Source organism: Cyprinodon variegatus, unplaced genomic scaffold, assembly GCF_000732505.1.
Source record: "Cyprinodon variegatus isolate N-32 unplaced genomic scaffold, C_variegatus-1.0 Scaffold930, whole genome shotgun sequence".
NCBI classification, from domain to species: Eukaryota; Metazoa; Chordata; class Actinopteri; order Cyprinodontiformes; family Cyprinodontidae; genus Cyprinodon; species Cyprinodon variegatus.
The window spans coordinates 212,240-225,526 of NW_015151383.1; the positions used below are offsets into that span (position 1 = coordinate 212,240).

At 35.5% G+C, this 13,287-nt stretch overlaps 2 gene segments (V, D, J or C); one reads left to right on the forward strand and one right to left on the reverse strand.

Annotated features, from left to right (window-relative positions):
- The first annotated feature begins 435 nt into the window (after positions 1-435).
- LOC107100014 lies at positions 436-931 on the forward strand. The segment is given in 2 exon segments: positions 436-487; positions 594-931. Coding segments are annotated over 2 exon segments (390 nt in total).
- A 3,327-nt stretch (positions 932-4,258) lies between these two features.
- The window catches only part of LOC107100015, a 20,966-nt gene continuing 11,937 nt past the window's right edge, over positions 4,259-13,287 (reverse strand). The window contains 2 exon segments of the V gene segment in view: positions 4,259-4,581; positions 5,502-5,538. Coding sequence covers positions 4,259-4,581; positions 5,502-5,538 — 360 coding nt within the window.

Below are 13,287 nucleotides of genomic sequence, written 5' to 3' on the forward strand. Positions count from 1 at the left end.
AGAACCTTCACAATGTCTATATGTAAGAAGAGTTTAAAGAACTATTGTTCATTAATATTTGTAACCTGATAAGTCAAAAAAAATGTTTTCCTATCAGTGATGTTGACATTAGTTGTCAGCAAAAGGAATTTAGGTTAAATGTTACTCTTTTAATTAAAAAACTGTGTAAAAATCAATTTTTTTGTTGAAAACCAAGTTAAATGAAATTAGCAGCATCAGACAGTGTCTCACGCAGTGCATTTGTTTTAGGGGACTGTAATGGCAACGCCTCTGCCTTGGAGTTAGTCACAGTATTTCCATAGAGATTTACTTTGCATCAGCAGCTCCATGCTCCAGCGCTCTGGGAGAGTTTATATTCCTGAGAGTTGAACACTCGATGACTGACAGCTGTCCTTCATTACAACAGAAGACACAGAAATCCTCCTCATCTAAAACATGACTTTGACCTGCGTCCTCATCTGGACTCTCCTCTGCTGCTGCTTCACAGGTAAAGTCCAGAGAATCAAACTCCTCTCCTCTATGAACATCTGTCCCTCTGAAATGAAGCTGACAAACCATGAAGCTGCTTTATGTTTTTGTCTTTGTGTCCTCAGAGTCCAGAGGTCAGGTCACAGTGACTCAGCCTGCAGAAGTGAGAGCTAATCTGGGAGGATCTGTCAGCATCAGCTGTAGGACCAGTCAGAATGTTCATTACAGCAGCACGTTTGGCAACTACCTTTTTTCATGGTTTCAACAGGAAGCAGAAAAAACCCCTAAATTGCTCTTTTACGGTACCTCCACCGGAGTATCAGGTACTCCAAGTCGTTTTTCAGGTGGTGGATCAAACTCTGCCTTTACTTTGACCATCAGTGGAGTTCAGGCTGAAGATGCTGCAGTTTATTACTGCAAGAGTCAGCATCATATCAACAACAAGGTTGTATTCACACAGTGAAAAACGGTCATACAAAAACCTTTGTCATAAAAACTGAACTGAAACTGGACTGCAAACCATCATCATGCTCTAGTCATCCATACCTTATCGTAATAGCTTATTCCCTAATAGGGTCATTAGGGGTACTGGAGTCTATCCCAGTAGTCAATGGGCGAGAGGCGGGGTACAACCACAATGGGAATGTCTAATCACCTTAACCTGATGGTTTTTGGACTGTGGGAGGAAGTTCGAGAACCTGCAGGAAACCCGCACAGACACATGGAGAACATGAAATCTCCACACAGAAAGGTCCTGGTTCCCCCAGGACTCGAACCCAGAACTCTGTTGCAATGGGGCGATGGTGCTGACCACCACTCCGCCGTGCTGCCCCATGGAAGAAACAATAACATAAAATAAATATATAGCAAAATATTTAGTATACTTAGTATTAGGTCTTTATTATGTTTGTCAAATAAAAAAAAACAGCATTCAGAGTTCCCACCATGATTTTTTTTTTTAGCAATAGGGGGTTTGACAGTAAATGTTCATTCACTGTCTGAAAAGCTGTACTTAATGATTTAAAACAAAATTTCAATAAAAGCCTAAGTTTGCTTAAGAGTACCAATTTAAAGCTTTTCTTTTTCTCTCTTCCTGCCATCTGTTTCTCCTTTCCGTTTTAATATATTTGCTGACTTACCCCCTTCCTGTTTCTCTTGTTTTCCCCTTTTTCATATCAGGAAGAGCCCAATAAAGTCCCCTATTGATACGCAAAATATTACACTGACCCAGAATGATGTTTCTCTAAGTCCCCTGCAGTCAGGACGGACTACTATGGCAGCAATTATAAAAAAAATACTGTAACCACAGCAAGTAAGGCCTGAGAGACGAGTCATTCTGGAATCCTTCAAAAGCCTCTCCATATCTGCCTTCTAAGGTTGCCCTCTTTCTGCCATTGTGTTCAACTGCTTCTGGGTGAAGGTGAAATAGATGAGCCTGCACTAGTGACAGAGGATAATGGCACGGAACGTGCTGACCCTTGATGCAGACACCTAAAAACGCACAACAGTGACTGTAAAAATCTGGTTTTATAGAACTAACTCAAGGTCCTCTGACAGACATGTTTACATATGTAATTAAGGAGGTAAATATGTTTATAAACACAATTTCTGCAACCACCATGCTCATTAAAAGTTATACTGTATTGCACTTCCAAGAGAACCTTGACAATTTAATTTTCTCATTTTAAAAGCTTTCATATGAATTTATTATGAAAACTTGTTTCTGAAATATTTTTCTGTAAATAATGATCAAGCTGTATATGACAGCTGGAATGACGAGCGATAGCTATTAATCACTGAGATTGCTTAGTTAGATAGGATTAAAATGTTTTGTTAATGTACAGTACGACACATTGAATAATTTAATTTGATTCAGTTCAGTTTATCAGTTTAGTGGCAATTAACAACACATGTCACCTTAAGCACTTTACAGAGAAAATTTGACCAGGTCATATTGGTTCAAAGTTTTCTATCTAAGGAAAACCAGCTGATTCCAAATACCCATTGACTCCTTAGCAATCCCTCACACCAAGCTTGCTTGTAGCGACAGTGGAAAGGAAAACTCCTTTTTAACAGGAAGAAACCTCAAGCAGAACCAGGCGCAGGCACCTGGCCCCATGGGGTTCAAGGAGACAGAAGCAGACATACAGAAAGAAGCAGAGAATAATGCACACATATACAAATATGCATTAAATCTTACATATAATTTTTAAACCCCCCCAAAAAAATTTAAAAAATGAAAATAAAGGGAATTGTATTTTCTCTATTTTGTTTATTCCTTGATCCCAATGTAGCACTGTAAAAAAATACAATTTCCAGAACCACCTGCTGAGTCTATCCCATCAAGGTCTATATGCAAACAAATAATGCTGAAATTAGTAAATTAAAGTTACCAAACAGCCACATTTCTTTAGCAGTTCAGGAACCATTTAAAAATAATCTGGCTAGGATCAGAAACCTGGTACTCTAAACAGTGAAAACAAAGGTTATGAGCTTTGACAGGCAACAATAGCACAAATAATGGATAACAATTAGCAGCTGGCTCATGCACAATGACGCAGTATAACAAGCTTAACATTTTGATGACATCTAATGGTCAGACTGCAGTGACATGGACCGCCCTGCCACGCTGCCTCTCCTCACCAACAATACGGAGGCTGTCATGGTACAAAATGTCTTCCTTTATCTACATTACAGTAGATTGCAGCACCATGCATGTATGTTAGCCCTTGAAAGACTGTTTTGTCTTGAGGGGAATAACCTTTAACTACAGTGAGACTTGATTAAATTAAGCCCAAGTGAGAAATAACTGCAAATATCACAGAGTGCGCTACCTTACATTAATAGGCACAGGAAACTTGGGAAAAGCTTAAAGGAGCCTTTTCAGCCACAGACTGTGATGGATGGAGGCTCTAATCGATGTCTCAGATTCATACACTCCCAGCACATCAGGATAAATATAAAAAATGAATATATTTCAAAATAATTTAGAAAAATACTGCTTTACATTATCTTATATACCATTATGGCGGATAAAATGTGTTTTAGATGCTTTTATGCATGCAGATAACATCCATCTACCAAATAATATATAGGTTGAAATATACATATTTCTAAATTACCATATTTTGGAACTGTGGAAAAATATCCTCACCTTTGTTCTTTATTTAAGATATCTTGTATATCAAATATATTTCTGTTCATGTTTTATTTAACAAATATTTTATAATTAAAAAAAAATCACAAATTTTTACTACATAACAGTATTTCATTAAAATGGTATTGACATCTATTATAATGCAAATATGTTTTCGTGGGACTTTTTAATTTATTTTGATTTGAATTAATTCTATTTCAGACACACATGCATGAACGCACAAAGTTTTAAATGGTGCTGTTTTGTATTTGATGCCTCGTGCTATAATTGTATTTATTTGCTGGTATGTATTTTATATTGTGCTGCTTTGTATTTTATTGCCTTATTCTGTACAGCACTTTATGACGCTTGTCTGAGAAAGGTGCTATGACAATAAACCTTAATTAACTTACAAATTTAGCACAACTGCAGATAAAACAGATTTTGGTTTTAAAGGTTTTCCTTCAGAATCTAACTACTGTCTGCTGTAATTTTGACAAAGGGCAAAACAAAACAAACTGGTGACAAAATTTATTTTTTAAAACTTTATTGCTTGTTACATTTAATCAGTCTGTTTAAATTCAAGTTATTAGCACTTAAACAAAAGCCGGTGAAGTGAAAAACAGAAAATACAAGAAAAAAAAATGCATCCTTTTAGAAACACTGGTCTTTCTTCAGTGTCTCTGTCACTGGACACTGGGAGCCCTGGGTGGCCTCGCAGGTCACAGAGCCCACCTTCCTCCACTGGTCTGCAGGGAGCCTCAGGGTGCTGCTCCAGCTGTAGAGGCCGTCTTTCTGCAGCACTCCTCGGCTGTTGTTCTCCTCCCAACTGCTGCTGCTGCTGCTGCCGTCCACCTTCCAGGACAGACTCCAGTCTGAGGGGAAGCCCTTGTTGGCCAGACACATGAAGATGGCCTTCCCCTGGTGCAGATCCTCACTGGAGGGGGGCAGCACTGTCAGGACAGGGCGGGTATCACCTACGAGACACAAAAACGTTTAGATCACATGGATCAGAAATCTGTGAATCATACAGAAACATCTAAGCAAATTTAATGTGACAGCAGTGATCTTCTGTGCAAGGATGCTGCTGCCAGATGTCTCTTTGCTCCAACGGTCACTTCTTTACTGACTGTTTCACTTCCTCTTAAAACTTCTCATGCACATCAGCTTTATCATCCTAATATATTCTGACCTTAAATATTTCACACAGACTTTAGCAGATATATTTTTTTGTTTTTGTTTTGCAAGCTCCACTATCTTTGCTCTTTTGAATCATAAAACTCTAAAAATAATACATTAAAACTCGATCTTAACATTTTAGAATTGCAATACATTGAAAATTAAAACTAATAAGACATTTACTGGTTTTATCGTATTTTTGTTAATATCTTGTTTCAGGTTAAAACTGAATAAAAAATTTAGGACTTGAAGTAGATTTAAACATACAGGAAGGCAAATTCTATTGACTATAGACATTAAAAAAGGTAACGTTACAATTCAAATAAATTATACATTGTTATCTATTATTTAACTTAAAGTACATTTTAAAAGTCAAGCAAGCAGCCAATTTATGATTCTACACATCAGTAGAAAACAGAAGTATCAAGTTTTCTGTATAGTTTCAAAATGTTACGGACAAACTTTTTACTTACTTTTAACAGAGGTTTACAAAAACTTCTAACCGAAGAAAGGCACAACTTTCTGACTTTTTCAGACTCTATTTTTAAGCCGAGATTAAATTTACTAAAGTAAAAAAAGAGTCAATAATCTATCAGTCATTTATCATCATATAGTTGAAGGTTAATTGTTTTATTAAAAAAATTAAAACAAGTCTCAGCCTACCTGTTAAAATGAATATGAAATTTTAAGTCTTTAACTAAAAAAAGCTTTGACTTACTTCCAACCTGCAGTCTGGTTCCTCCACCAAAAGTCCACTACAGTGAAACAAACTCATTGAGCCATCGTGCAAAAACCTCTGACTGCAGAGAGGAACGGCTCACTGACTTTTTCAGACTAAATTAAAAGCTGATTAAACTACTAAAGCAAAAACATAGTCGATATTCCATCTAGTGATGATCATTCTATATTATTGTGTTTTTGGTCTTAAATACTAACAATCTTCCAGTCTCCTTCAGGGTTTTTCTAAAATAATCATATTTATTTAATTGTTTATCTTTTTTTTTTTTTACAGTCACCTTGTTATCAAAGAAAGATAAAGAAAATAAACCAAAATAATAATAAAAAAAAACATTTTACTTACTTCCAACCTCAAGTCTGGTTCCTCCACCAAAAGTCCACCACAGTGATACAAACTCATTAAGCCGTCGTACAAAAACCTCTGACTGTAGAGAGGAACGGCTCACTGACTTTTTCAGACTAAACTAAATCCTGGATCTCCAGATTAAACTATTAAAGATAAAATATAGTCAATAATCCATCTAGTGATAATCATTCTATATTATTGTGTTTTTGGACTTAAACATCTAACAATCTTCCAGTCTCCTTCAGGGTTTTTCTAAAATAATGATATTTATGTAATTGTTTATTTATTTTTATTTTTTTACAGTCACCTTGTTTTCAAAGAAAGACAAAGAAAATAAACCAAAAGAAAATAAAAAAATTACATTTTACTTACTTCCAACCTGCAGTCTGGTTCCTCCACCAAAAGTCCACCACAGTGATACAAACTCATTGAGCCGTCGTACAAAAACCTCTGACTGTATAGAGGAACGGCTCGCTGACTTTTTCAGATTAAACTAAATCCTGGATCTCCAGATTAAATTTCTAAAGCTAAAGCATAGTCAATAGTCCATCCGCTGGTAATTTTTAGATATTATATTATTGTGTTTTTGGATTTAAAAATCTAACATAATCTTATGGTCTCCTTCCCGGTTTTTTCTAAATGAATGACATTTATTTCTTTCGTTTTTACAACTGCTTTGTTATGAAAGAAATATAAAGAAAATAAACCAAAATAAAAAGAAATTGTAAATAAAATTTTACTTACTTCCAACCTGCAGTCTGGTTCCTCCACCAAACGTGTACCACAGTGATACAAACTCGTTGAGCCGTCGTACAAAAACCTCTGACAGTTTGAAGCACGGCTCTATGACTGCATAAACAACTCTGCATGAATGCTGTTTTTACATATTTCTAAAAGAAAACAAAACTTAGGCACCAAACCAAAATTTTGCCAGAAATAATTTTTATAGATTATATCTTCAGGAAGTAAAGTTGCAGGAAAATCCTTGGCCGTGTACTCCTGGACAGACATGAAAATAATAGCCTTTCCACCCTAATACCAACATAAATATTGACTTCATAAAGTGACTAATCTAAAGAGATTTATATTTTGTATTTTATGTTTTTTTAGTTCTAGCTACACTTTACTAAGACAATGAATCCTATTAAAAAGAGAGAAAAAAAAGATTTTTTCTTCCTTTGAAACCTACTTCTTCTTCTTTGAGTGTCTAAGCTGATGTAGCCAGTTAATTACTCCACTATGAGATCAATAAAGTAAATCAATCAATCAATCAAATAAGGTTTTTTCATAAACACCTGTTAAAAAATTACAGAAAAGATAAAACTAAGAAGAGGAAGAAAACAAACACAGAGGAAGACAAGCAAACATTCTCTACATTTCCAAAGCTGTTGGAGACATATTTGTGAAAACTTGAGGGTATAACTGAATTTAAGGATGAAAGTAGAACTTATGGTAAATTCAGATATCATCAAAGCTCACATTTATTGAGTTGAGGTAAATTAATCTATGAGAAAAATGTGTTCCAGTTTTCAGCTTTTGTAATTTCCATGGCCACTTTGGCCACTGTTACAAAAAATAAAAAACTATTCTTCACATGGCACGTTGCACATATTTACAGGATTAAAATTATAATCATCTAAACAATTACAGGTAGTACCTGAATAACTGACTTAACGGAGCCCAGGTAAAAATTCAAGAGGATAAACTGAAGCAATTACCCATCCAAACAGTGTTGTTTTTGACAGCCATCTCAGATTTAGTCTTAGTCTTCAGGACGAAAACTATTATTAGTTTTAGTCACATTTTATTCATTACAATATATGATAGTTTTATTCAGTTTTAGTCGACTAAATTAAAAAAAGTTTTTAGTTTAGTTTTAGTCAGTTTAAATGTTGCACATTTAAAAAAACAGCTAACCTTTACAATTTTAAATTACAACAAGATTTTTTACCAGACTAGCAGCTCTTGCCTAGATGCTTAAATTGCTGGGTATAGAATGTTGCCATGCAGTTCATCATTGCTGTTGGGCAGAACATTTTGATTTAAAGAATGCAAAAAAACTTTTTTATAATTTAATGCCCTACTTTTAAAAAAGTGTATCACAAAAGCTGTGAAAATAGCAGATCTAGTTTAACACATAATCTTGGTTAAAGACAAGCTAACAAAGTGTACAATAGAGGAATAGTTTTAGACATACAAGGATTGCATTCAAAAGCAAACACTTCCTGATCTACTGTGAATTATGTATTATATACAGATAAATAAAATCTTCATAGCTCCAAAAAGAAAACAAAGAAAAAAAATTCTTCTTGGTTTGGAATAGAATATATATATAATTGCCTTATAATGCCACGGTATTCCTGACATAAATTTAATGAATATGATAAATGTTGAAATATTTAAAGGAAACAGAGAAAATATTTTAATTATAATGCAAGGTAACATTTACATATTTATGGAANTAAATTTAATGAATATGATAAATGTTGAAATATTTAAAGGAAACAGAGAAAATATTTTAATTATAATGCAAGGTAACATTTACATATTTATGGAAGCCCTTTTACGCCACTCTGTAAAAAGAAAAAAAAAAAAAAAAAAAAAAATATATATATATATATATATATATATATATATATATATATATATATATATATATATAATTACAGTGAGATAGTAGCTAAATGTAATGAGATAGTATCTCAATATATTGAGATGCTATGTCATTATTTTTTAGTTACTATCTCATTATATTGAGATAATATCTCATGAGATACCTTGAGGTGGTGCTATAGTATGAGATACGCTCAACTTGATAGAGAGAAATGGATATTGATGATAGAAATGAGCAATACTTCAGAGGTGGTTTTACTAATCATGAAATCTTGAGAGTTTTGGAAGAAATCCATAATATTAAATTAAGTCTCCGGACGCTGGAGAGAAGACTGCAAAAGAAGCGCCTTTGGCTTAGAAAAAATAAGACAGATGTTGCAGAAGTGGCCTCTTTTATTCAGCAACATGGATCTGGGAGACAGCACGGCTACAGTACAGGTGGATGCACCAGAAATGTTGGATGGCTGTCATAGTCACAGACAGGGAAACCGTACGTCTTTTGTTGCACCTATTGGATCCCCACGGGGTTGACCTGCATGCACAAAATCGCTTGAGATGACGTTTAGATGTCAGTCGGGGACCAAACTATGTCTGGCACATGGATGGGTATGACAAATTAAAGCCTTATGGGATATGTATTAATGGATGCATAGATGGCTTTTCAAGGAAAATGATCTGGCTAGAAGCATACAAGACTAATAGTTACCCTCACATTATTGCTGGCTATTTTATTGATGTTGTGATGGAGTACAATGGATTTCCACAAAAGATACGAATGGATCATGGCACAGAGACAATTGTGTGGCAGCAGCGATGCAAAGATTTATGCACAACACCGAGAATGAAAATGGTTTTGAATCTGCTATTCTCGGTCCGAGTACAGGAAATCAAAGGATAGAACAATGGTGGTGCACTGTAAGAAGTGAATGTGCCCAGTTTTGGATGGACCATTTCGACCAGCTTAAAGCCGATGGCTATTTTGTTGACAGCTTTCTGGACAAATCGCTGATCCAGTTTTGCTTCGTACAAATAATAAAGGTACTATAAATTTATGTATTGCCTTCAGCACCCAAATGTGAAATAAATAACAAATATTACAAAAGCATTACTTTTTTTCTAACAACTCTTTTAATATTTTTTTCCTGTTTATTTTATCAAACAGGTGGTGCTTGAAGTTGTCCAGGCATGGAATGACCATCGTATACGGTCTACGTAATAATCCTCAGGCTCTTCATGGTTGTCCCACAATAATGCATGGTGTTCCCAACCTGTATGGGGTTCCCAATTTTTTGCAGTCTGTTAATCTAACAAAGATGGAAATATGCATAGAGGAATGTCGTTTCAAGGACTTTCCCTGTGATCTTGACGTTTTTCACTTATGTACTGAACTCATGACTGAGCACAGACTGGAAATGATGATGTGTATGGAATTACTAATCTTTATGTAAGACTCTGTCAAATGATCAGTGATGGGCTGAGGGAATATATATATATATATATATATATATATATATATATATATATATATATATATATATATATATATATATATATATATATATATAAATGTGATTATCCAGGGTACTGTAATAATTATTTATGGACACTAAACATAAAAGGCTTTACATAATGAACTAGAATAAGAAATGCAAATTAACTAGATACCATCAGCAGCTCCATGCTCCAGTGCTCTGGGGGAGTTTATAGTCCTGAGAGTTGAACTCTGGATGACTGACAGCTGTCCTTCATGACAACAGAAGACACAGAAATCCTCCTCATCAAAAACATGACTTNGCGATGCAAAGATTTATGCACAACACCGAGAATGAAAATGGTTTTGAATCTGCTATTCTCGGTCCGAGTACAGGAAATCAAAGGATAGAACAATGATGGTGCACTTTAAGAAGTGAATGTGCCCAGTTTTGGATGGACCATTTCGACCAGCTTAAAGCCGATGGCTATTTTGTTGACAGCTTTCTGGACAAATCGCTGATCCAGTTTTGCTTCGTACAAATAATAAAGGTACTATAAATTTATGTATTGCCTTCAGCACCCAAATGTGAAATAAATAACAAATATTACAAAAGCATTACTTTTTTTCTAACAACTCTTTTAATATTTTTTTCCTGTTTATTTTATCAAACAGGTGGTGCTTGAAGTTGTCCAGGCATGGAATGACCATCGTATACGGTCTACGTAATAATCCTCAGGCTCTTCATGGTTGTCCCACAATAATGCATGGTGTTCCCAACCTGTATGGGGTTCCCAATTTTTTGCAGTCTGTTAATCTAACAAAGATGGAAATATGCATAGAGGAATGTCGTTTCAAGGACTTTCCCTGTGATCTTGACGTTTTTCACTTATGTACTGAACTCATGACTGAGCACAGACTGGAAATGATGATGTGTATGGAATTACTAATCTTTATGTAAGACTCTGTCAAATGATCAGTGATGGGCTGAGGGAATATATATATATATATATATATATATATATATATATATATATATATATATATATATATATATATATATATATATATATATATAAATGTGATTATCCAGGGTACTGTAATAATTATTTATGGACACTAAACATAAAAGGCTTTACATAATGAACTAGAATAAGAAATGCAAATTAACTAGATACCATCAGCAGCTCCATGCTCCAGTGCTCTGGGGGAGTTTATAGTCCTGAGAGTTGAACTCTGGATGACTGACAGCTGTCCTTCATGACAACAGAAGACACAGAAATCCTCCTCATCAAAAACATGACTTTGATCTGCGTCCTCATCTGGACTCTCCTCTGCTGCTGCTTCACAGGTAAAGTCCAGAGAATCAAACTCCTCTCCTCTATGAACATCCGTCCCTCTGAAATGAAGCCAACAAACCATGAAGCTGCTTTATGTTTTTGTCTCTGTGTCCTCAGAGTCCAGAGGTCAGGTCACAGTGACTCAGCCTGCAGCAGTGAGAGCTGATCTGGGAGGATCTGTTTCCATCAGATGTAGAACCAGTCAGAATGTTTATTATAGCAGTAGCACCCGATACCATTGTTTAGCTTGGTTTCAACAGAAAGATGGACAATCTCCTAAGCGTCTCATTTATGGTAGTAGCTCTAGAGACCCCTGGACTCCAAGTCATTTTACAGGCAGTGGATCACACACTGACTTCACTCTGACCTTCAGTGGAGTTCTGGCTGAAGATTCTGCAGTTTACTACTGTCAGAGTGCTCATCTCATTAACAATCATTGGGTGTTCACACAGTGAAAAACATTTGTACAAAAACCTCCTTCATTCAGACTGAACAGAAACTCCAGCTGAGTGTCACAAGAGACTCTGACACAGATCATTAAACACAGAACAACAATTTCTTTCCTCTAAAATGAAGATGTATTGGGCAGATACAACATGATTTTCTGATCTTTCAGTAAGCTTGAAAATTAACCACAACTTTGTTTGCTATTGGAGATAAACTTAGATCTAAGATTAAAGTAAAATGTCAACATTAGGGTACAAATGGAAGCAAACATTGTTGACAACCTGATGCAGATCTTGCTCTCCTGGCTGAACAAAGATTCTTTAAACAGTAAAACGATTGTTTTGGCTTCTACTTCTCATCCAGAAAATGCATGTATTTAACAGAACTTAAAATAAAAAGAAATAGATACTGAATCAAGATAATGAATATGGAACAGCTTCATTAGAACTGAAAGTCAATAAAAAATTTTAGCTGTCCATTATTTATTAAAAGTTTCAGGGAGTCTAAATGCTCCTTCTGCAGCACTTCTCAGCTCTAGTTTTCCTCCCAGCTGTTGCTGATGTCCACCTTCCAGGATAAACTACAGTCTGAGGGAAAGCCCTTGTTGGCCACATAAATGAGGGTGCCCTTCCCCTGCTGGAGCTCCGCCCTGGAGGGGGGTAACACTGTCAGGGACGGACGAGCCTCACCTAAAAGATGCTAATAAATTTATGGATCTGACTTACAAATCTGTCAAAAATAGAAAAAAGTAGTTTAGATAACTGGACGTGCAGTTTTCTAAAAGACGATTCACCTCTCATCCAAGAGGTCTTCCTTTAGCACTGAGATTAATATAAACCTGCTGTATATTAATCTCAGTGCTTCCCACCAACAGTAACAGATCTTTACTCCCCACTCTGATGCTTTGTTGTTTCTTCATTTTTGATAGAATGGTGAAAGGTCCAACTCCTAAGTGTGTGGATTCACCCATGATATGAGTCATTCCTCTATTAGCTGGTCTAAATGTCCTTACTGGACAACAATCTATAATTAAGGTCTAAACCACACTGTTCCCATACCAAGACCAGGTGATCCCACCACTTGGGGTTAAAAGAAATAATCAAAGCTTATGCTGATTAGGAACAGAGAATCAACTGATTTGTCGCCCAAAACCATTTAGTAAATTTTTTGGATATATATATCAATATGTGAAAAAAAACTTGTTCTCTACAACTATATATATATATATATATATATATATATATATATATATATATATATATATATATATATATAACTATATATATAATTCGATTCCCGGCATGGACATCCAGGTGGACCCTTAGGCAAGGTCCTTTGTGCTTAGTGGCCTACCTCAGGCATGAGTGAAACCGCAAATACAAGAGCCATACCGGCTCGGACGTCGCCCGGGTTAACAAGGTCTGCGTCAGTTGCTAGGGAACCAGGGCAACTTGATGACAAATTGGCTACTGGAACAATCCATAGATGCACTAGAGCATACACTCACCGGCCACATTATTAGGTACACCTGTCCAACTGCTCGTTAACA